Source organism: Cynocephalus volans, chromosome 9 (assembly GCF_027409185.1).
Source record: "Cynocephalus volans isolate mCynVol1 chromosome 9, mCynVol1.pri, whole genome shotgun sequence".
NCBI classification, from domain to species: Eukaryota; Metazoa; Chordata; class Mammalia; order Dermoptera; family Cynocephalidae; genus Cynocephalus; species Cynocephalus volans.
This window is the reverse complement of record NC_084468.1, coordinates 3,914,080-3,937,219: the sequence shown is the minus strand read 5'-3', so window position 1 is coordinate 3,937,219 and position 23,140 is coordinate 3,914,080. Positions and strand designations below refer to the sequence as shown.

Below are 23,140 nucleotides of genomic sequence, written 5' to 3'. Positions count from 1 at the left end.
TTTATTTTTGAAAAAAAAACAAAAACGAAAAATGCTAACAGCTGAATCTGGTGAGACTGACTGTTGACTTCAGAACTTTGGCTCAAGGATGGGGTGGGGGTGGGGGTTGTCAAAAAACCCCAAATAAACAGAGTCTGCTTCCCAGGCGTGGGGGCCCGAGGTTTTCATGTGGAAAGAGGCGGTGGGAACTTCATCCTCCCCACTGATTCATCGGGTGATTCATCCATGTGTGGGGAGGAGGACCAGGAACACAGGCCCCTGGCCCCGGCCCACCACCCACCGAGTCCACTTAAAGGGACAGAGCCTGGCGGTGCCCTGCAGGGTGCCCTGGGCCCTGGGTTTGCTTGGGCTCTGAAGTCCTCCGGACCTGGGCCGGTGCCAGACCTGCCATCCCCGGATGAATGATCTTTGCCCCTGAGCCTCAGTTTCCTGGGCCATGAAGTGGGCTGCTCATGCTGCTCTTGTGAGGCTGCTCGGAGACGTGGTTAATGGGCTGCCGTGTTCTTGCTTCGTGGTGCTGATTGTAGACCTACTGTGTGCTGGGTCAGGGGGAGCCGAGCAGAGCGTCCTCGTGTCCCTTCCCTCCGTCCCTCCCTCCCTCCCTTTCTTCTGACATGTTTTCAGACGGAGCCTGCCTCACCCTGAGCTGGTTTCCGCTGGGGAGCTGGGGGTGAGCCAGACACGCCTCCGTCCTGGAGGAGCTCGTGCCTGGGGTGCGAGGCGAGCTGCGTGTGGCCTCCTCTTGGGAGAGTCTGTTGCACCATGAGGGGCCGGTGGGAACAGGCTGAGCCTTCGAGATTTCCCCCCTCCCAGCCCATCCCCACGCCCCTCCGTGCCAGGCCTTGCTCTCCTTCCCTATTTTATTTCATTTTTTTCATATGTATCTGTAGATACCTTCCCTATGGAAGAAAATTTAGAAAATCCTTGAAAAAAAGAAAAAAATCTCTTGTGCTATCATCATCACCCATAATCACCAGTCACTCAGGGAGGCCCCCCAATAGCCACCATGTAGTGTTTTGACGGCTTTCGTTGCAGCCTTTTACTTGAGGATGTTTTACAGAGAGTTTTTGTTTTAATTCATCACGAATCGAGTGTCGCCTATTTGAAGTGGTCCCGGCAGGGAGCACGCTGGGGAGAAGGCCCCCGGGCTGCTGAGTCAGCGACCTGGGTGGGTGGCGCAGGGGGCACGAGGGGCTCGTGGGGGCTCACAGAGCTTCCGCCCCAGCCCTGCCGCTCCCCACGGTGGGACCCAGGCCTGGTCAACCTGGGGGGTGGGCAGGACACTGCCTGGAGGGTTTTCTGGCCCCTGGGTGTTAGATTCTCTAAGATCCAGGATGAGGTCACGTGGCGAGGCAGCCTTGTAAAATCATCTCTGTGGAGAGGACAGTCTCATCCCCCTTTCTGTTGTGTTCACTGTGCCCAGCTCCCATCTGCCAAATCAAAATATCCGTCACTACCTTCACGTGTGACTCGGGCTCCCAAGTGGCTTTTCAAGGGCTGTTCCCCGGCCTGGGGTGCCCTTCCATGCCTGGATCAGGGGCTCCCCTGGACTCCCCGCCTCACCCTGGGCTTCCCTCTGTCCCACCCGATCACTCGCCTGTCCCTCACCCCCCAGCTGGACTGCTATGTCTCTGGCACCCAGCACGGGGCAGGCACAGAGAAGGTACCGAGCCTGCAGGGACTGAGTAAACTCCATGCGGATGGAGAAGTGGGAGTGGCTGTTCAGGGAGGCACAGAGTGGGGGAGGTGACGGACAGAGACTCGGGGTGAGTGGGACGATAGAGGCTGCATGGTGAAGAGGGGTGGCCTCGCCCGCGTCTGCCGGTCTCCAGGCGCCACTCCCCAGCACGGCATGCGGGACACCAGCCTCGGGCTCGCTGCACACAGGAGCACAGCAGAGCCTGTGGATCCCGCCCTGCAGAAGGGAGAAGGGCCTGTGTTTGGGGATTGTCCGTTTGGGGGCATCTTGCAGGAGGTCAGAACTTGGATGGGGGCAGCAGGTTTCATGGCTGCTTTCCTTCTCCACTTGGGGGGCTTGGAAATGAATCTGAGTTCCCGGGGGCCAGGAAGTGGAGCAGACAGACTGGGGCACAACCCCTCAGTTTGCCTCCTGGGAGCAGGGCTCCTGGGCATGGGGGCCACCGGCATCGAGGAACTTGTTTGATCCTCGAGGGGCCTCTCAGTGGCCGGTGTCTCTCAGCCAGGTTCTGGCCACCCTCGGACAGGCGGCCTTTGATTCTGGCTGACCTCAGTGGGCTGGGGCCTATGTGGCTTGAGCCCGCTGGCCAGTTGAGAGGCAGACATCGCAGGATCCAGGGACGGGGTGGCCTCTCCTCACCCCACTGACGCCAGAGCTTGAGCCAGTCCTCGAGGTCCCAGCTCAGGCTGAGCTGGGGCCTGGGTGGGGGTGAGAGCCATGCAGCCTGCCTTCACATCATGGTTTCTCCTCCGGGAACTATGCACCCTTGGGCCAGAGGATTTGTCTTACTGAGCCTCAGTTTCCCCCCCTTTAAGATGGAGGCAAAGATCCCTGCCCAGATCCCTGGAGAGTCAGGGAAATGAATTGGGACCTTCATGGGGACGGCAGCCTGTGTCCCACTCTTGTGGTTGCATTCAGCATGTTACCTTTGTCCCTTTGGACAATCTGGAAAATCAGATTTTCATTAGATCCCGATGCTTGGCCACTTCCCAAAGATCGTCTAGAGAAACATCAGCTGTAAAACTGGATGAGATGGCCCGAGCCCTCTGGCTCGCCACCATCAGGGGCAGGGAGAGGTGGCTCCCCCTGGGCAGAGAGCTTCACGGTTTGCAAGTCACACTCACACCCAGTTCCCACAGGCCCGGGGCAGAGGGAGGGCATCTTCAGTCCCATTTTTTCAGATGAGGAGTCAAGACCCAGAGGGGGTAGGTGATTGGCCTGAGGCCATACAGCTGGAAAGCAGCCATGCCCAGCCAAGCCCCAGGGGCGGGTAACTCCCAACCCAGTGCTCATTTTGGGCCCAGGAGCTCCCTGCAAGCAATGCCAAGCAGCACGGGTTCCTGATGGTGGGGACCTGGGAGAGCTGGGCCAGGCCCGTGCTGGGAGACCAAAGGCTGTGGGCCGTGTGCCACTCACATGCCTTAGGCCTGTGGTCCTGGCAAGCAGCAGCCCCACTGCTGACGGCAGCAGAAATCCGAGCTCGTGAAGGTTCCAGGGAAGTTCGTGACCTGCCTGGCAAGTCAGACTGGGGTGTGGCCAAGTTAGATGCAGATGTGGGGCCCTGTCGACGCAGAAATCAGCAGTGCAGTTTGTCCAGGCGGATGCCACACTGTGGTCAGGCTGGGCAGCTAAGGAAGGATGCCCTGGGGGCTTCCACTATACCCGTGCTCAGCCGCTGCTGTAGCAAGGAGGGGGCACGGTTCTCTCGCACAAGGCTATTGCTGTAATGCGAGAGAAAAGGCCAGGGCTTAGGGGGACCAACCCTAGATCCAGCCCCAGCATCGCTGCTGTGTGGCTTAGGGCAAGTGTCCTAACCTCTTTGAGCCTCCTGGCCGGCCTGGCAGGGTCCAATGAGGTGAGCACACAGAAGCCTTTGTTTGCCATTCTCGGGGTGAGCAAGCCCCCCTGCCCAAGTTATCTGGGTGTCATTCACTGCTGTTGGGGTCCCCCAGGGGCTGGCTCTGAACCTGGGTGGGGGTTTCAGGCAGAGCTTCCTCCTCTCACCCTGGGCACGGCTTCTGGGAGCAGGCAGCGTCTGGTTCTCACTAACACACCTGGTTCTTCCTGCCAGCGCAGGTCTCCACCAGCTGACCAGCCCACGGTACAAGTTCAACTTCATCGCAGACGTGGTGGAGAAGATCGCACCGGCTGTGGTCCACATAGAGCTCTTCCTGAGGTGTGTGAGCCTCCTCCCCTTGCCCTTCCATGGCCTCCCAGTGCCCCCCGGTACCCCCCTTATTTTCTGGGGCCCAACCTAGACTCGATTCTAGCAGCCAAGGGTGTAGAAAGCAGAGTGGGCTTGGGGTCAGGCTGAGCTCGCTCAAGTCTCCTGGCTCCCTGTGTGCCCTTGTGGAAGGATGTCCTGCTCAGACCCTGGTCTCATCTAGGGAAGTAAAAAGTGACCTTGTACCTCATGCAGCTACAGGTGCTAGGTGGATACACAGTGACAGTAGCTCTGGTTCTTTCTTCATTTATGCCACCAGTTTTATTGAGCACCTACTGTGTGTATATTCTGGAAGGGCCATGTACTAGAGCATCGATAAAGAACCCAACTGTGAAAGATGATGGAAGCTGCCAGTGGCCGTGGGCAAGAGTCAGGGGGCAGCAGGGTGGGGCGCTTGGGATGCAGGGGGCACAGCAGGGACTAGGGGCTCAGGAGGCCTCAGTGAAGCTACACCTGGAGCAGACACCAAGGGAGGTAGCCAGGTGGATGTGGGGGGTGGGGACCTGGCTCTAACCAAGGTGCCAAGGCAGCAACGCCAGTGTGGCTGGAGCAGGAACGAGTGAGTGAAAGGATGGGTGAGCTGACATGTCAGTGGACGCATGACTGGGCGGACGAGGGACTGGGCGGATGAGGGACTGGGTGGACGAGGGACTGGACGGACGGGGGACTGAGCAGATGGGGGACTGGGCAGATGGGGGACTGGGCAGACGAGGGACTGGGCAGACGAGGGACTCGGTGGACGAGGGACTGGGCAGACGAGGGACTGGACGGATGGGGGACTGGGCAGACGGGGGACTGGGTGGACGAGGGACTGGGTGGACGGATGAGGGAATGAACGAGTAAATGAATGAATGAGTGAGTGAATGAGTGAGCGAAGGAACGAATGCAGGAGTGAAGGAATCAGTCATTAGGGACGCTTGATGTCCAGACCTGGCAGAAGAAGCGGTGTCAGTGCATGGTCCCACCTCCCCCGAAGCTTTGTTGTCGCAGACGCACGTGTGGAACTTCCCTCCTTTCTCCCCAGTGGGGCCTGCCCTGGTCCACGCCACCCCCCGACCTCTGCCACCTCCCCAGCATCACAGGGAGTGTCTGAGCTGGTTTCAGGGAACCCTGCCCTCAGATCACTGCCACCCTACAAAGAGTCCCCCAGAGAGAAGTTCACAGCGTGATTCTCAGGTTCAAAGTGCTCCTTCCCTCCATCCTCCTTGACTGTTTGGCCCTGCGTGTGGCGGGTGCCCTCGGGCAGCCCAGGGGAGGCTCGGGAGTCCCAGACACTAGCCCCACTCCATGCTGATGGGGATTGGAGGGAGCGGTCAGCGCGAAGTCACCAAGGGCCTCAGCCACACCACACCGCCAGGGGCTTGCATGTCTGCACGGCACTTTCCTAGGGATCTGGCCCCCCTGTGACAGAGTCGGCTGCTGCCATTCTGCCTGATAGTGAGGCCCAGAGGACCAGGTGGCCCTGGGGAGATCCCAAGGGATTCCTGGCTCCAGCATGGCGCTCCCTGCTCTGGGACAGCCCAGTCCCAGCCGCTGTCACAAACATCACCACCCCCTCCTCACGCCTCGCCCTCCTGGGGGCAGTGCCTGAGCTCCCATTGAAGGCACTCGGGGTGAGTCCGGGTGAGTCCGAATAACACCCTCAGCCACCTGCTGTGCACTCCTGAGTAGTCCCCATTTCTCAAAATAGCCCTGGGGGCACCCACCTCCTATAGGAGGGGGCCGGGCACTCGCTCATGGGACTCCTTGTGGAGTGCTCAGCCCTGTGGCCCCCTGCCCAGCTGCTCTGTGCTGACCAACAGCTCACACGCCCGCTGCACCCCCCACGCCCGCCACACCCCACACATCCACTGCACTTTCTGTCCTGAGAAACCCACCCAGGCTTGCAGGACTGCTACGTGCAACTGGGGCTTGACCTCTGTCAAGCCACATGCTGACCTCTCACCACTCTTCCCTCGGGCCCTGGACCCTCAGATGTGTCATTGAGGAAATTACAACTGGCTGCGCTAAGTAGCACGTTGCTGGGCCTCCGGATGGCTGGGACAGGTGCAGAACTTTCTGGAAAGCTCTGGCACCAGGCCCAGAGCCAGCTAATTACTGACTACAGCCTGGCTTGGTGGCAGCCTCAGAGTGGGTGGTGGGTGACGCCAAGGCTGACGAGGTGAGATGTTCATCGAGCGCAGGAGCCTCCCTCCCCAATGTGGCCCCTGACCCAGGTCTGGACACGGCTGTGGAGGCCACGGGGCTACCTCAGCCTTTTTGGCAGACCCTATACATGACAGGAGCGGCAGGCACTGCAGGGCTTCTGGAGGCAGTACAGGTGCAGCCCCCACTCTGGGGCACACCGGAGCCAGGGGGCAAAATCTGGTCGCAAATGTGAGTGGACAGTACTGCTGTCACCGTGCAGGGTAGTGAGTGGCCAGATGCCCAAGCTACCTGGGTGCAAACTCCTACTCTGCCCTTTGCCCACCTGCCTGACCCAGGCAAGCAGTTCAGTATCTCTGGGCCTCAGTTTCCCCTCCTGTGAAGAGGAGACCTGAGGGTTATGTACCGTGTGAGTTTCCTAGGGCTGTTGTAACAAAGCACCACAGACAGGGTGGCTTACAACAACAGAAATGTGTTGTGTCACAAATCCAGAGACCCAAAGTCCAAAATCAAGGTGTCAGCAGGGTTGGTCCTTCTGCGAGCTCTGAGGGAGAATGTTCTGAGCCTCTCTCCCAGCTTCTAGCAGTTTTTGGCAATCCTGGGTGTTCCTGGGCTTGTGGGAGCATCACTTCTGTCTCTGCCCGTGTCTTCACATGGCTACCCTTTGTATCCCGGTGTCTGAATTTCCCTCTTATAAGGATGCCAGTCATCAGATGAGGGCCCACCCTGCTCCAGCATGACCTCATCTTAATTTCATTATGTCTGCAAAGGCCTTGTTTCCAAATAATGTCACATTCACAGGTGCAGGTGGTCAGGACTTGAGCATATCTCTTGGGGGGACATAATTCAATTCAGCCCACACTACCTGCCTTGTAGGGCAGCTGTGAGCATTAAATGATCTTGTCTCTGTCTCAGAGGGAGCCCTCAGGGACCTCGGCTGCTGTCCCCAGTCCTGGTAGGCCGAAGTGACACTTCTGTTCCTTGCAGAGACCATCACTTCCCTGAGATGTGCGACATTTCCACCCCTTGCTGATTTTCCTCTTACGTTCTTCCTGCTCGGCCCTGCCAGGCAGTCTCAGGGACTGAGCACTTGCTCCGGGCCAGGCCTCATGCTGGGTCTCGGAGTCATCCCACCGAGCTGCACCCAGCATCCGCCTCCCTCCATGCTGAGAGCGGGCTGTGCCTCCCACTCAGGGCTCCGGTGAGGACTGGGAATGGCCACCCATCAGTGAACTCCGGCGTCAGGCCCCATGCCAGCCGTGCTGCCATTCAGTCACCTGTGCCTATGAGCCCTGCCCCTCTGGGCGTGTCTAGTGCTTGTCCCTCTGTGTCTGCCTGGTATGATATTCACTGAGCAGAGCCTGCTGCCAGCACTGCCAAAACTGGGGCTTCAGGCAGCCAGCGGGGGGCAAGGGGAACACCAGGGGGAGGTGGCAACACTCCTCTCACCCCCCGACCCAGGCCTACTCTCTCTGTGTAGTCAAAGGTTTGCCCCTGCCTTCTGGGGAACCAGCACCCTTGGGCGCCTGCATCCCTTTGATAATAATAGTCTTGTGTGGTGAGAGGCCACTGGTCACTAGGCGCGTTAGAGCCAGGACATCACCACCGAGGGGAGTAGGTGTCATCCCATTTCCCAGATGGGGAGACCGAGGCTCAGAGAGCTGGCACCTCCTGCCCTGGGTCAGGCAGATACGAGTGAGATTGGAATCCTGCCTGGCACCAGTGCTGAGGTCAGGCGGCGAGCGCCTGCTGTGAGTCACATGGGTCCGACACGTCACGGGCCTCAAGTCTCATGTCAACAAATTGTGAGTCAGAGGTGATAAAGGTCCAGGGTTAAGTGCCTTGGCTAAGTCCATGGCCGGCAGATGGCAGAGCTGGGATTTGAACCCGGGCCTCGGGGCTCCAAACCCGCGATCTTTCACCCCAGGCCAGCTCTGCCCCTCACCTCCCCCTGCCCGGCTCTGGGGCTGACTCCCCCTGAGTGCCCGCCTGTCTTGCTGGCTGCAGACATCCTCTGTTCGGCCACAATGTGCCCCTGTCCAGTGGCTCGGGCTTCATCATGTCGGAGGCTGGCTTGATCGTCACCAATGCCCACGTGGTGTCCAGCACCAACACTGTCTCAGGCCGGCAGCAGCTCAAGGTGCAGCTGCAGAACGGAGACACCTACGAAGCCACCATCAAAGACATCGACAAGAAGTCTGACATCGCCACCATCAAGATCCACCCCAAAGTGAGTGGGCGTGGGCAGGGTAGGGGTGGGGCACATGCGTCCAGTCACAGGGGCCCCTTCCCAGACTCCTGACCTCAGAGAGGATCTAGCCCAACCTTCCGACAGACAGCTGGAGGAACTGAGGCCCAGAGGGGACCAGCAGTTTGCCCACGGTGGTGGCTCAAGTAAGACTGGGACCCGGGTCCCTGGATTCCTGCCCTGTGTGTCCCCAGTGGCCAGGTGCAGGGCAGAGCCTGTGGCATGGCAGGGAGAAGACCTGCCCCCACGTCGCTCCCATGAGGTTCCTCATCGTCCCGCTTGGGCCCACTCCCGAGGACACCATGGGGCGACAGTGGCTGGTATGGAGCACTTGGGACAGGTACCCCATCCCTCCATCTCCATGTCTATAGCTCCCACTAGCTGACCAAGCAGACCTTCACCAGGGTGGAGGTAATCCTCCTGTTACTGCCACCAGCTGATTCCAGAAGTCCCTCTCTGGGCCGGGCACTCGCCTGTATGCACTCCTCTCACCTCAGCCCCGGGAGGAAGGGGCCTTCATTACCCTGATATTTGAGATGGGGAAACTGAGGCTCAGGGAGGTTAGGTAACTCACCCAAATCACGGCTAACTGGGACATCACCTGCCTCAGGTGTGGGCAGCCAAGGCCCAGGCCTCTCCCAGCATGTTCTTGCTGTTGTTATATCACCCTGGGAAGGCCGTGGCGGGACTGCCTGCCGCCCCCCCACACCGTGAGGTCACCAAGTCCTCAGGCGTCCTGCAGACCTGGTCAGCTGCTGCTGCCACGTGCCAGCAGCAGGGAGCTCCTCCTAGACCCTGGGCCCTGCTGATGGCATCAGATTGAGCTGCGAGCAGAGCCCCTGGCTCTTGGCCTCTTTGGGCACAGGGTGGAAGGGTGGACCCCTCCCCAGCTCCCGCCTCGGGGGTTTCAGACACTTACACATGCTGTCATCCCTCATGCTCTGGCCAGTCAGCAATTAAAACTGTCATCTCTCTGGGTCCTCCTCTTCCAGATGCATGGGCCTGGTCCCTCCACGGGACCCTCTCTGTCACTGGCTGAAGCTTCACCTGCCCACGCCAGCACTCGCCTGCCAGGGTCTCCTTTAATCCTTGCAGTGGGCTCCACGTTGCCCTGTTTATAGATCAGTTCTTTTGTTGATAGCTCTTATAAAAAACACCCCTGAACCCTGAAAGAAGAACGTCCTTATCTGACACGGAGGCATAAATAAAAGGGACGATGGCTGAAATGATAAGAAAGGAGTGGCCAGATGGAACGGGGCTGTCCACAGCCCGAGGCATGGGGTCCTGTCTCACCAATCTCCAGTGCTGGGGGGGGGGTCTGTGGGACCTGGCTGGGCGTGGACTCACAGGAGGCTGCAGACTGGTGCCGAGGTGTCCCATGGACCCTCCGTCCAGCCCCCAATGGCGACATCTCACGTAACTGGTGCAAAATCGGAACGAGGGAATTGGTATGGGTGTCATCAAGAGCCTTGTTGGTGAGAAGAGGCCTTTGGTCGTGGGCGCAGCCGGTCTCAGCTGGAGGCCGTCCTGGCCTGGTCCACACGGGCGACGTGCCTCGGCCTTCACCCCTCGGGGCTTTACACAGCTGCTTCTGCTTCCCCCGGGTCCACCCTGGAGCATCGGCTCTGGTCACTGCTGAAGGTGGACAGCCGAGCCTCCCTCCCATGGCCTTCCCTCCTCCCCCCAGAAAAAGCTCCCCGTGTTGCTGCTGGGCCATTCGGCAGACCTGCGGCCCGGTGAGTTCGTGGTGGCCATCGGCAGCCCCTTCGCCCTGCAGAACACCGTGACAACGGGCATCGTCAGCACTGCCCAGAGGGACGGCAAGGAGCTGGGCCTCCGGGACTCGGACATGGACTACATCCAGACGGATGCCATCATCAACGTGAGTCCAGGGGGTGGGAGGCCTCGAGGTGGCCTCTGGCCGGGCTTGCTCCCTATCCCCAGAGCCATATTGACACATTCACCTGCTAGAAAGTTCTCTCTTTGTCTTCTTTATTAAGTGGAGCTCTAACCTTGTGACTTCTACCGCTGGGTGGCAGCTGCCCTGACTTGGGTAGCCCTTCGAGAGGGACAGGCATGGCCGTGGCCGTGGCCCCAGGAGTGTCTGTGCACATTGCACACCTGGGCCAACATTGCTTTTTGTTACTGTTGTGGTTATGTTGGACGGCACCTTCTGCATTCACACTTTGCCCGACGCCCCAGCACCCGTCCCCCTGGGTTTGCCATGGCTCAGGCGCTCTGCTGGCAATGTTAGTCTTTATACTCTCCAGGCTGGCAGGATGAGAAGTAGTGCCCCCATTTGGCATGTGCCCAGTCGGTGCTACCGAGCCCGCGAGTGGGGGAGACGCTGATGTGTGTGGTTTGTGCAGAGAGCGCCAGCTGGTCAGACCCCGATCATCTGACGCTGTCTGCTTGGCCACTGTGGGCTCAGCTTTCTCATCTGTGAAATTGGGACAGCACTGAGGCCTCTTGATGCTGTTGGGGCTAACATCTGGTTATGTGTCTCTGCACTGGTAGAGAAAGAGTCAGAGAAAAGAGCTTCAGGAGCCCTCGGGCGGGGCTCGGGGCACAGCTGACTCCCTGTTTCCTCCCCTTGCAGTACGGGAACTCCGGGGGACCTCTGGTGAACCTGGTAAGTGACCCCTAGAACTGGAGTCTCTGGTTTTCTGGGGCTCTGCTCACATGGAGAGGCGCAGCCTCGAGGTTGGGACAGGACCCAAACTATGGCCCTAGAACCTTCATGCCTGACAGTCAGGAACGTGGCAGGGCTGGAGGCCTGGAAGGAGGACAGGACCCCAAGGCACATACTGCCTCATGCCCCTCTGGGATGCTGGCAGCTGTCAGGAAGGAGTCACCCAGAACAGCCACCCAGGCTGGGGCCAAGTGCCCATCGGAGGAATTGGGGCAGAGGAGGCTCAGGTCCGGGCTGCTCACCCCTCTGGACCTCCCTGTCCTCAATTTTGCATTTGAGATGGGACGGTGTCCTCATCCCTCCCGTTCCCCTCAGTCACCCTTCCACATTCTGTCCTGGGCCCCACTGCCAGGCTCATTGTTATCCCAGGTGAGATTTTCCCAGAATGATCTAGATAGTTTAGTTCAGAGCTCCTGGGCCCTGAAGCATCGGAGACAGCCCCGGTCTCAGGGAGCTCCCACCTTTGGAGGGGGAGGTGGCCAGATGTGGACAGGCCTGAACACGATGTGAGCCGCATGACACAGCTCTGGAGGGACTCGGCAGGGAGGCCTTACAGCTGATGTGGGATCGGGGAGGGCTTCCTGGAGGCGGGAGCATCTAACACAGGCTGCCAAGGTGGAGGAGCAGGTGCAGGAGAGCACTATCCCAGGGAGAAGGCACAGCATCCCTCCTCCCGTCCGTCCGTCATCCATCCACCCACTCGTCCATCCCCCATTTAACAGTTCTTTTCATCCACCTCTCCACCTATTCATCCACGTGTGAGGGAGGCTCATGGGGGCTCAGGCAGGCACCATTGCTGGAGAAGCCAGGCTGGGATCAGATGATGGAATGGTGCGAGGGGCTGATGGCCCCTGTGGGTCTCAGGACACCAGTGCTGATGTGGCTTTGCCCAGTGCTCCTCTCAGGCTTTCAGCAGGGCTGAGGGCATGCGCTGGTATTTGAGAATGTAGGTGGACTTTAGACTGGAGGTTAGGAAGCCAGGGCCAGGAGGCCACTATGTGTCGCCCAGGCATTAGGGATGGGCAGACAAAGGACCAAGGATAGACACAGAGTCCCAATGCACTGGATCTTCTTGGCTGGCCCACCCACCTCATGAGCTCCTAGGCACCAGGAGGACAAAGGGTGCCTTGATCCAAGGCTCTGCTCCAGGCCCGAGAGGGGTGCCCTGGAGAGCTGGCCAGACCCTGGCCAGGATGTTGTGTGTATACCTCACCCCTGCTGTGGCCGGGACGGGGGGGACCAGGGGTGTGTGCCAAGCTGTGGGCAGGGGCTCCTTCCCAGGAGTGTGCCTGAGTGTGAGATCCCACTGGCCAGGGCAGATCCTGCCCAGCAGTGCCAGCCTTGTGTGGGTGCAGGGCAGGGGCAGAGTGGGGGATGCCCAGGAGCTGTCCTGGCTCCTCTCACGGCCCTGCCCCTGCCTCCAGAAGGGGTAGACAAGGTCCGGGTCCCTGGAAGGCATCATGCTATCTCTTCCTCTCTTGGCCCCTCAGAACACAGCCTGGTGGTGTCCTTGGTCCAGTGGACACTGCTCCTCAGGGGCAGGTGGCCGGAGCCAGGGAGGCAGGCCCAAGCTGCAAGCTTCCCTGGCTGGCAGCACTCTCCAGGGATGGAGTAGGGGGACTCCAGGGTTTGGAGGCAGATGTCACCAGAGTTGGAGAGGTGGGGGGTCGCTGACTCAGACATGACCCCAAGAACAACCCATTCAGGAATGTGTGGGGTCGCTCTGAGAGCTTCTTGGGCGGGGGCATTGACAGCTGGGGTCAGCCTCTGGAACAGGGCCTGGGACATCACGCTTTGTGGGTAGCTGCTTGCCTGGGCTCCCCGAGTGACCCCTGTGATCTCACCCAGGACGGCGAGGTCATTGGCATCAACACGCTCAAGGTCACAGCTGGCATTTCCTTTGCCATCCCCTCGGACCGCATCACGCGCTTCCTCACGGAGTTCCAGGACAAGCACATCAAAGGTAAAGAGCTCACCTGGTGGGGGCCGGGTAAGGCAGGGCGTGCGCGCCCAGGGCTGAGGCCCCCAAAGCTCCTAGCTCTGGGGCCGGGGCTCATCCAAGGTGCTGTGCGAACCTCGCTCACTCCCGGATTCGGCCCCTTCGCCCACCCCAAATCTGTGAGACTCCAGGGTAGCTCATCCTCAGCCTCTCTCAGGGTCTTCTTCCCTGACTGTCCTCCTTTCACGGCCACGTTCATCCCCTGCCCCTCCAGACGGTCTCCTACTGGCTGGGGACCTCCAATCTCAGCTCCCACCATAAGCTGCTTGGACTCCCTGGGCTGCTTTTGTCTGGGCTGCTCTTTAGTTGTCAGAACCTAATGCTTCCTTCCTTCTGTTCATCCATCCACCCACTATCTGTACATTCATCCAACCGCTCATCCGTCCGTCCATCCACTCATCTGTCCATCCATCCACTCATCCATCCGTCCATCCACTCATCCATCCGTCCATCCACTCATCCATCCGTCCATCCACCCACTCATCTGTCCGTCCATCCACTCATCCGTCCGTCCGTCCATCCATCCATCATCTATCCATCCTTCCTGCTTTTCTTCCTTCCCTCACCCCTTCCTTCTTTCCGTCTAGCTACCCATCCTTAAATACTCCGTCTTTCAGCCTGTGGGCCGTGCAGACCGCCCAGCAGCTTATCCTCTATTCCGGGGAGCAGAGCCCAGGACACTGATCCTTGCAAGTCACCCTCCTCCCACCCCTGTCTCAGCCCCATCCAGGAGGGATGTCCTGTCCACCCTGCCTGCTCCTAGATGGCCGCGAGCATCCATCTGGGAGAGGTCCTGACAGGACACAAGGTGACTCCCAAGTGAGAGCATGCCACTTAAATCAGCTTAGGGCATCTTAAGTCAGTGGCCGCAGCCGCTTCCCCGAGGAGGGTCACACTTCTGATCTCAGGACCTTTCCTGTTGGCCTCCACCTTCCCTCTTTAGCTCCGTGAGCTTCTCCCTCCTGCCACCACTGTGTCCCCCACACCTACCTCCCGGCCAGTGCCCAGGCCGACTCAGCCCCGCTGTTCACGCCTTCACGTTGCTTCCCTGTCTCCTCCCAGCGTCCCCACCCAAGGTTCATTGAGAGCAGAGGGGCTTCCTCGTGCTCACACTCCTCCACGCCCCACCAGCCAAGCACATGGACCCCAGTGCAGCACGACCAGTGCCGAGAGGACTGGTCACTTGAGGAACTGCTGCCGAGGACTGCTCGTTTGTTCTTCAGTGTCCCTTATGTGAAGAGAATCTGGAGCCAGGCAGAGCCTGTCTTTCCTGAAGAAGCTGAAGGCTTCTTCTGTTGGACAGTGAGGACCGTCTGACCTCTTGAGCCCTTTCCTCTTGGCTGCTAGGGAGCTCAGAACTGACCCAGGGCTGCACCTGCACACCTGCCGTAGCCTTGGTCCTTTGATGGCCGGGCCTTTTCAGTTTAATTATCCTCTGCCCCGTGGGTGCCTGTGCCTTTGGCCACCTTCCTGGAAGTTGGTGAAGCTACGCTTTGCACAGACTGAGCTGTGAGGCGACCGTTTCGTTGGAAATGGGAGGGTAGCATCCTGCTTTTTGTCTCTCCCCTTCTCTCTCAGACAAGAGCCTGCCCTGGGCCCAGATTTGCTCTTTTGTTGGACAGGGACTGTCCCAGTCAGTGCTGACCTCACCCCAGACCCCCCCGGGAAACATCTGTCCCCTGTCCCAGTGCTTTGTCAACTCCCCCAGGACGGTGCAGACTAACCGAAGAGCCTGGTGGATCTTGGCTGGGTGGCAGAATCAATATTGTTAAAACCCTTCTGAAGCTGACTGGTGTTTGTTTTTGCTTTTCTTTTTTTTTTTTTAAATAAAAATATCAAATGATCCAAACTCAGTTAATCTAACATTCTTTAAAATGAACGATCTTTTCATTAAGTCAGGAGGCGTTACGTGCCTCTCTTGTTCTCGCCTAGGGGTCCGGGTGCAGAGGCCTCTGGGGGGCTTTCAGGGTGAAGAGCCATTGCCTGGCCTCGGCCTGGAGCCCCAGGAGGGTTTGGGGGTTCAGCAGCCATAGAACCAGAGTGTACACCCGTGGGGGGTGTTGAGTTCATGGGGCCTGGGCAGTCGATGGGCGCCTGCTCCTCTGTGAGCTGCTGAGCTGTTGGCTCTGGCCTGGGGAGTGGGAAACCTCATTCACCTTGTGGTGCAGGGGACGTCTGTGGCCTGCAAGGAGTGGCAGGGAGGCAGGAGGGGGCAGGGGCGGGGGCCCAATGCATGTTCCTGGTCTCAGAGGTCACAGGTGGGCTCCAAAGAACCTACGTGCTGGAGTCCTGAGTTTCAGGAGGGCGCAGCCCACCCACCCAGGGCAGACGCAGGGGCCGGGAGCGGGAGGGGGGAGCCCAGTGGCCTGGCACTGGGTGCTGTTCTGCACCCTCTCCCCGTTGTCCCTTCTCAAGGGCAAGAGGCTTTAGAGTTCCCAACACTGAGCTCAGGCTGGTTGCTCCTTCCCAGCTCTGGACAGGAAGGGGTGCCCTGCAGAGTCTTGGCTTTTTGCAAAGGTGGTTGAGGTCTCGAGGTCTGCGACAGCCACGGTGAATGTTCAAGGGCCTGTGCTGAGCCAGATGAGACATTGCCCTCTGAGCTCTCGTTCCAGAGGAAGAGGGGCCGGGAGTGAGGGTGCGGGCTCTGGGGACTGGGGGAGACCCGCCTGGCAGCAGGAGCGGGAAGCACCCACATCCCTGAGACGGGCAGGTGCCAGTGTGTTCACATCCTGAGAGCCAGCGCAGGGCAGGGGCGTGGGGGCTGGAGAGGAGACCGTGGAGCAGTGGGACGGGCAGGATGGGATGTGGCCCCAGGCTGGAGATTTTGAGAGTGGCAGGGATGCTTTAAAAGGGCCCTCCTGGCTGCAGGCAGGAAGCCCATGCCTGAAACACTCTGCCCTCCTGGTGTCTTGGCCCGGAGCAGTGGCAGCGGATGGGGTGAGCCATGGCTGGGTCTGGGATCTATTTTGAGCATTGAGCCAACAGCATTTGCTGAGGTGTGGGATGTAGGGCGTGGGACGTAGGCTGTGAGAGGAGAGGAGAGGAGAGGACAGTAGCAGAGGCTGAGCAGCCGGGAGCTGAGGACCCTGAGGACCCCCGGGACAGTCCAGGATCAGCCCTCACACCTTACAGAAGAATTTACGTTTTGTTTTTTATTGAGGTGAAATCCACATAATGTACAATTAAGCATTTTGGAGTCTACCGATCAGCAGGATTTAGTGCAACTGTCCCCTCTCTAGTTCCAAAACTTCAACTCCCGGAAGAACACCTGCATCTTTAAGCAGCCCCTCCCCCTCCCCTCCCTTCCCCTCCCCCTGCCCCTCCCCACGTTGCCATCGTCATCTATTTCCTCTGGGAGGAGCTTTGGTAATTTGGAGATTTCAAAAAACTTATGCATTTTATCTAAATGGCCACATTTATTGGCCTCAAGTTGCTCGTAGGATCCTCTTATTGTCCTTTTAATGTCTGTAGGCTCTGTAGTGATGTCATCTCTCTAATTGCTGATATCGATAATTGTGTCTTCTCTATTTTTTTCATAATCAGTCTGGCTAAAGATTTATCAATCTTATTAATCTCAGAGAATCGGCTTTTGGTTTTCATTTATTTTCTCTATTGTGTCTCTGTTTCCTAATTCATTGATTTATACTCTTATCTTTACTATTTCCTTTCTTCTGCTTACTTTGGGTTTCATTTGGTCCACTTTTTCTAGTTTTTAAAATAGAAGCTTAGGTCTTTGATTTGAGACTTTTTTCCCCCCTAATATAGGCATTTTAGTACTATTAATGTCCCACTGAATACTGCCTCCACATCCTACAAATTTTATGTTATATTTTCTTTCTTTTCTTGTGTGTGTGGCTGGCCACAGGGATGGAACCCTGGACCTTGGTGTTAGCAGCACCAAGCTCTAACCACCTGAGCTAACCAGCCAGGCTTCATTTTTATTCAATTGAAAATACTTTCTAGATTCCCTGTTGAGTTCTTCTTTGAGGATGGGTTGTTTAGGAGTGTGTTATTTAGTTTTAAAGTAGCTCAGAAATGTTTAGATACCTTTCTAATAGAAAATTACTAGTAAAATTAATAGTATTAATTTCTAGTTTAATTCCACGGTAGTAATAAAACTTTTATGAAATAAAAATTTAAAATTTATTGGGTCTTGTTCTATGGTTCAGAATATGTAAATGTTATTTCTGGGTCTAAGTCACCTGCTACGTCACAGTCTAGTGCATCTGGGAAGATAGGGGAGCCATTTCAGTGAGTTATGTGGAGAATGCGCCAACCACAGGCCTGGCATCTAGTTAGTGATCACCGGGCAATATCAGTTAATATTACTATTTATGGGGAAGGCAGGGGAAGGTGACGAGTTCAGTTCCATGCAAAGAAATTTTGGGGAACTGGCCGTATGAAAGCTGGAGAGGAGAGCCCTGCTGGCCCTGGGAATGGGGGTAGAGCTCGGCTGGGGGAGCAGGTGTTGGAGCAGGTGTTGGATGGAGGCTGGGGGTGGACAGCCAGACTAGAACTAGGACTTGCCACTCTGTGAGAACAGTCAGGACAAGAGGGCCACTGTAGGTGCCTGGCTCAAGCAGGAAGGCTCCTGCCTCTTCCTAGACCTGCAGGAGAATCTCTGTCCCCTGCTTGTCCCTTTACGGAGGGCTATGGCTTTTTACAGTGGCTCTAACCGATCCCACTGTGTTTTGTTTCCAGACTGGAAGAAGCGCTTCATCGGCATACGGATGCGGACCATCACCCCAAAGTGAGTGTCTAGAGAGTTCTGTCCCCTGCTGCCCCTCTCTCTCATCCCTCACCATGACCCTCCTTCCAGACCCGAGCCTGGCTGTGCTGAGTTCCACAGGTGCTCCGATAGGCCACCACACTCAGGCTCCTGACCTTTGCTCAGGCTAGTTCGTCTGCTTGGATGCCTCCTCCTCTTTGCCTGATAGATTCCTTCTGCTCCCTCAGGACCCCCTCCAGATGCCCCCTCCTCCAGGAAGCCTCCTTGATTAGTTTCCTGGGGCTATCGTAACAAATTACCACAAACTTGGTGGCTTAAAACAACAGAGATGTATTCTCTCACAGTTCTGGGGGCCAAAAAGTCTGAACTCCAAGTGTCAGCAGGGCCAACGCTGCCTCTGAGGCCTTAGGAAAGATCCTCCTGCCTCTTCTAGCTTCTAGTGGCTCCGGGCATTCCTTGGCTTGTGACCACATCGCTCCATTCTTTGCCCCTGTCTTGACACAGCCTTCTCCTGTCTGTGTTTGTATCCAAATCTCCCTCTTGTTTCTCTTATGAAAACACCAGTCATTGTGTCTTTAGTATAAGGGCTAGATCATCTCAACATTCTTAACTGATTATATCTGCAAAGATCCTATTTCCAAAGTCGTATTTGGAGGTTCTGGGTGTCCTTCTAGAACAATCTGGGGGGATATTATTCTACCACCCGAGGCCACTCGGGTGGGAGGGAGTGTCTCCTGTTCATCTGCATGGCCCTGGCTTCCCTCGCCGCACCGCACTGGCCCCACCGTGTTGGAATCACCTGTTTGTGGGACCCCCCCATCATCATCACTTGAAGTGAGCTCCCAGGGAGTAAGGCCCGTGTCCTGCTCATCCATCTGCTCTGCCCCAATACCAGTCTACAGCAGAGCGGGAGCTGGAAACCCAATGAGTGCAGTAAAAAGAAGGAGTGGGCAAGAGGGGCGCAGGAAGGAAGGAGAAGACTGGAAGTCAAGGCTAAGGGCTGGGAGAAGGAAGAGGTCTCTGCACCGGGGAGCTCAGGAGGGTCTGAGGAGTGCTCATCGCCTCCACCCTCACACCCAGCCCGTGCCTGAAATGGCAACGCTTCCCATTTTAGCGACTGTTCCTCTAGGGAGTGCATTTGGGAGCAATTTGCAATCAAGACCAATATGCCCCTTTATCCTTCAGTTGTGTTCCCTCTCTCTCTTGCACCCATCCATCCGTCCGTCTGTCCACCCATCCATCCCAACATCTGTCCAGTCTTCAGTGCTCATTCTGTGACTCACCCGTCTGTCCATTCATCTCTCCTTCCTCCCATGCATCCGTCCTCCTTTCCTCCTTCCTCCCGTGCATCCGTCCTCCTTTCCTCCTTCCTCCCGTGCATCCGTCCTCCTTTCCTCCTTCCTACCGTGCATCCGTCCTCCTTTCCTCCTTCCTACCGTGCATCTGTCCTCCTTTCCTCCTTCCTCATGCATCCGTCCTCCTTTCCTCCTTCCTCCCATGCGTCCATCCTCCTTTCCTCCTTCCTCCCATGCGTCCGTCCTCCTTTCCTCCTTCCTCCCATGCGTCCGTCCTCCTTTCCTCCTTCCTCCCATGCGTCCGTCCTCCTTTCCTCCTTCCTCCCATGCGTCCGTCCTCCTTTCCTCCTTCCTCCCATGCGTCCGTCCTCCTTTCCTCCTTCCTCCCATGCGTCCGTCCTCCTTTCCTCCTTCCTACCATGCATCCACGCTTCTATGGATCTATCCTGCCCACACTTCTAACCAGCCATTGTCACAGAGTTTCTCTTGAGGATCCACGCCTATTGGGGACACAGAATGGTTAGTGGCAGGACAGGGCAGTATGGGAGCTCAGCAGAGGCTGCTGTCTGGCCTGGGTGGTGGAGAGGTTGGAGGCTCAGAGGTGCCTGAACAGCTGAACTGTCTTTCCAGCTTGGTGGAGGAGTTACGGGCCAGCAACCCAGACTTCCCGGCAGTCAGCAGTGGAATTTATGTGCAAGAAGTTGTTCCAAATTCACCTTCTCAGAGGTAGGCTCTGCCAGAGGAGGCAGAGAGGCCGACAGACATCCTGGCTGGTGGGGGTGGCCACTGACCTCACGTGACCTTGAACTTCCTGGAAAAGTGATGTGGTGGGGAAGAGGCAGGTGGGATCTGGCCTGTCCTCTGTGCCAGGGGAGGGCTAGAGAGCCTTGGCTGTGCCTCTCTGTGGCCCTCTGTGGCCCAGAATGTTCTTTCCTTGGAGCAGCGGAGGCTATGAGGTTTCATCTGGGCTGACACCATGCCTGGAGCCTGGCTCTCACCCTGGCCCAGTGGCTGGCCTGGGTCTTTCTGGGCCTGTTTTCTCATCTGTCAAATGAGATGTTTTCTCATCTGTCACCTCCATTTGAGATGGTTCAGCCCACTCTTTCTACCCCTAGGAGACTTTGTCAAGAGCACTGTTTTCTTTGAAACTGTCAAGCAGTGGGGAAATGCTGAGTGTAGTGACCCACGAGCTGAGGCACACATGTGACCACACCGCTTGACCTGCCCCACAGAGGGCTCTGAACTCGCCACCTCCCTGTCTCCCGCCAGGTCTCCACCCGTGCAGTGGGCAGGCTGGAGCAGGCTGGTGGTTTCAGCTGGAGTTCTGGGAGCTGCTGGGGTCTGGGGCTGCTGTGGGGGTGAGGACAGGGGTGGGGGGAGAGGAGCCAGCCAGGCCTCCAGCCCACCGGGGCCCTCCGGCCACGGTGCTGCATCATGAGGCTGGGCTTAGGAGTGGGCCTGCATGACCTTCTGTGATGAACATGGGGGGCACCGGTGCCCAGCCCCGCAGGCCTGTGGTAAATACTGTTGAAATATGGATACACAAGGCCAAAGGATAATCCCAGAACTCGGGCCTCTATTGTGGCTGGGCTACTGAGAATTTCAGCCAGCAGCGGGGACCAAGCGCGGCCATGTGCAGGCCCCTCAGGAGCCAGGTGGACGAGACGCTGGCCAAGGCTGCCGGGTGAGCCAGGCATCCACGCCATCATCTCAGTTGACCCTCACTGCGGCCAGGGCTGTGCGGGCAACCGCCCCCCCCATCTTACAGATGGGGAGACTGACGCCTGAGAAGGGACTTCCCTGTGGTCGCCCATGCATCTAACTGCGATGCCGTCCCACCTCCCTGCCCTGGGTGGGAGACCGCACAGCAGTGAGTTCTGCCTCTTGCGCCCGAGCTCTTAGTAACTGGAGTCACGTAACAACCGATGCCTGGGCCCCTTGTAATTGGCAAAGCACTTCCCCACATAGGGCTGCAGACATGGAAACTGAGGCTCAAAGGGACAGAGTGCCTGGCCAGAGGTGGCCCATCCAGGAAGGCCGCAGCCAGAACTGGCACGTAGCCCTTCTGACATAGGGGAGAAGCAGTTTGAAAAATCATTTATCCGCCGCATGACACTGGTTTTCTTCTGTCCTGAGAGCTTTGGAGTTAGGGCCCCGTTCTTTCCCATCTTGATGATTTTTGTTAATCTGCTGCCGTTGGGCGGGCCAGTTACTCAGTTGGTGAGAGCATGGTGCTGGTAACACCAAGGTCCAGGTTCTGGTCCCCGTACCAGCCAGCCACCAAAAAAAATGTGAACTGCTGCTGTTAAACCCTTGCATGCCCCGATGCAGCCCCAGCCTTGCAAGGATGTGCCTGGTGACCACGTGTCTCTCCTGTTGGCAGAGGAGGCATCCAAGATGGCGACATCATCGTCAAGGTCAATGGGCGCCCTCTGGCGGACTCGAGCGAGCTTCAGGAGGCCATCATGACGGAGTCCCCACTCCTGCTGGAGGTGCGTCGGGGCAACGACGACCTGCTCTTCAGCATCGCGCCCGAGGTGGTCGTGTGAGGTGGGGCCGCCTCCCTCCAGAGCCAGAGCCTGCTGACAGCGGGGTCGCTGCCTCCCCAGGACAGGACGAAGGACCGCTGTCGGTCCTCAGCAGGGCCAGCAGCCGCCTTCCGGGCCAGCCGTCCAGAGGCAGAGCAGGAGGCTGGGTTTGGCCAGGGGTCCGGATCTCAGCCTTGGGGGAGCATTGGATCCCGGACGCCACATCCCAGTGCCCGTGAGGGAAGCCCAATGTCCCCCTCGTGCAGATGCTCCTGGAGGTCACCCTCTAAGGATATCTAGAAAACTCCTGCAGTTCCCAGGAAGTCCATCCTCTCTCCCAGCTTCCTGTCTCTGCATCTGCCAATCCCTCTGTCAGAAATGCCCACGCTGCTCCTACCCCACCCTCCCCTCATCCACCCTCTGCCACTTCAGCTCCCAGTGCCCATGAACGCCTCCCTGATTCTTCCCTCTGCCCCGGCACCCACCACGTTGTATGACTGGGGCTGTCTGCCCACCAGCCTGGAGTCCCTGGAGGGCAGGCCACGTCTGACCCCCTTGAGGACTCAGGGTCTGACGGGCCTGGCGTGGAGCAGGCACCAACTGAAAGTCCCCCTGGCTGCCGAGCTGAGCCCTGCATGCAAGATGAGGTGCCCTTCCCAGGAGGCAGGATGCCGGCAGGCAGCGGAGCAGGTCGGCTTGCTGCCTGGAGAGGTTCAGCCTCCCCGAGGTGACCTGCGGGGGGTGCGAGGACTGAGCTAGCCTCACCTCCCCGCAGCTGTGGGGTGCAGCTACCTGTTTGCACGGAACTGCCACCCAGGAGCAGCGGGGCTCTCACAGGCACCTGCTCTCAGCTGGGGCACCTGTGTGTGTTTCTAGGTATATTTGTGAGCTTCGCTGTAAAACCGATTCCCGATGTTGCTTGTACTGTATGTCTCTCTACTGTGTGGGAATTAAAGTTTATAAGCACGTGGTTCTCAGCCATGGGGTGTTTGGGGCAACCCACTCCCCACTGGCCAGCTTTTCCTGGGGATCCACAGCTAACACATCACCGGGCACATGAGCAGAGACTGAGCTGAGGGCCTTTCGTGGGTTTCCACATGGCCAAGCATAGGACACAGCAGCCCTTGGGGCTGTGCGGTGCTGTGGAGGGCGGATGCCAGGTCAGCCTGCTGGGCTCAAGTCCCAGACCCTGCACTTACTTCTAGCTCTGTGGTCTTGGGCAAAAGATAGCCCACTCCCTGCCTTGGCCCATTCCTCAGTACAGGAGGAATGACCTTCTGGTTGCTGTGGGAGACGAGGGGATTCATGCAGAGTGCTTGGAGAGGTGCCCGGCTCACAGCAACTCCCCCTAAGCCTCACTGTGTGCCTGGCCATGTGACAAAGCTTTCTCTGCATCTGTCCTATTTCACCTAGCAATGGGAAAACTGAGGCAGAAGGGGATTTTTTTTTTTTTTTAAAAAAACAGGCTATTGAGGGACACAGCCCAGGGTGGCTGGAAGCAGGACGTTGAGAGCCATGAACTTACCCAGGGTGTGTTCTTAGGGCAGCTCAGTAAGGGGCATCAGACAGAGGGTGAGGGCT

General features: G+C 57.9%; 1 protein-coding gene across 2 annotated transcripts in view; it reads left to right on the top strand.

The window, feature by feature from the left end:
• HTRA3 (HtrA serine peptidase 3) overlaps nucleotides 1-22,465 on the top strand; it is a 31,799-nt gene extending 9,334 nt beyond the window's left edge. Inside the window, exons 2-9 of one of the 2 annotated variants that reach the window (XM_063108188.1) lie at nucleotides 3,776-3,875; nucleotides 8,076-8,298; nucleotides 10,004-10,198; nucleotides 10,916-10,948; nucleotides 12,857-12,971; nucleotides 17,709-17,757; nucleotides 19,662-19,757; nucleotides 21,415-22,465. In XM_063108188.1, the coding sequence (XP_062964258.1) occupies nucleotides 3,776-3,875; nucleotides 8,076-8,298; nucleotides 10,004-10,198; nucleotides 10,916-10,948; nucleotides 12,857-12,971; nucleotides 17,709-17,757; nucleotides 19,662-19,757; nucleotides 21,415-21,580 (977 nt within the window). In that variant the 3' untranslated portion in view covers nucleotides 21,581-22,465. Of the gene's footprint in view, nucleotides 1-3,775; nucleotides 3,876-8,075; nucleotides 8,299-10,003; nucleotides 10,199-10,915; nucleotides 10,949-12,856; nucleotides 12,972-14,069; nucleotides 14,153-17,708; nucleotides 17,758-19,661; nucleotides 19,758-21,414 lie in introns of those variants that run through there. The other variant, XM_063108189.1, reaches the window with a different exon arrangement.
• The last annotated feature ends 675 nt before the right edge of the window (nucleotides 22,466-23,140 follow it).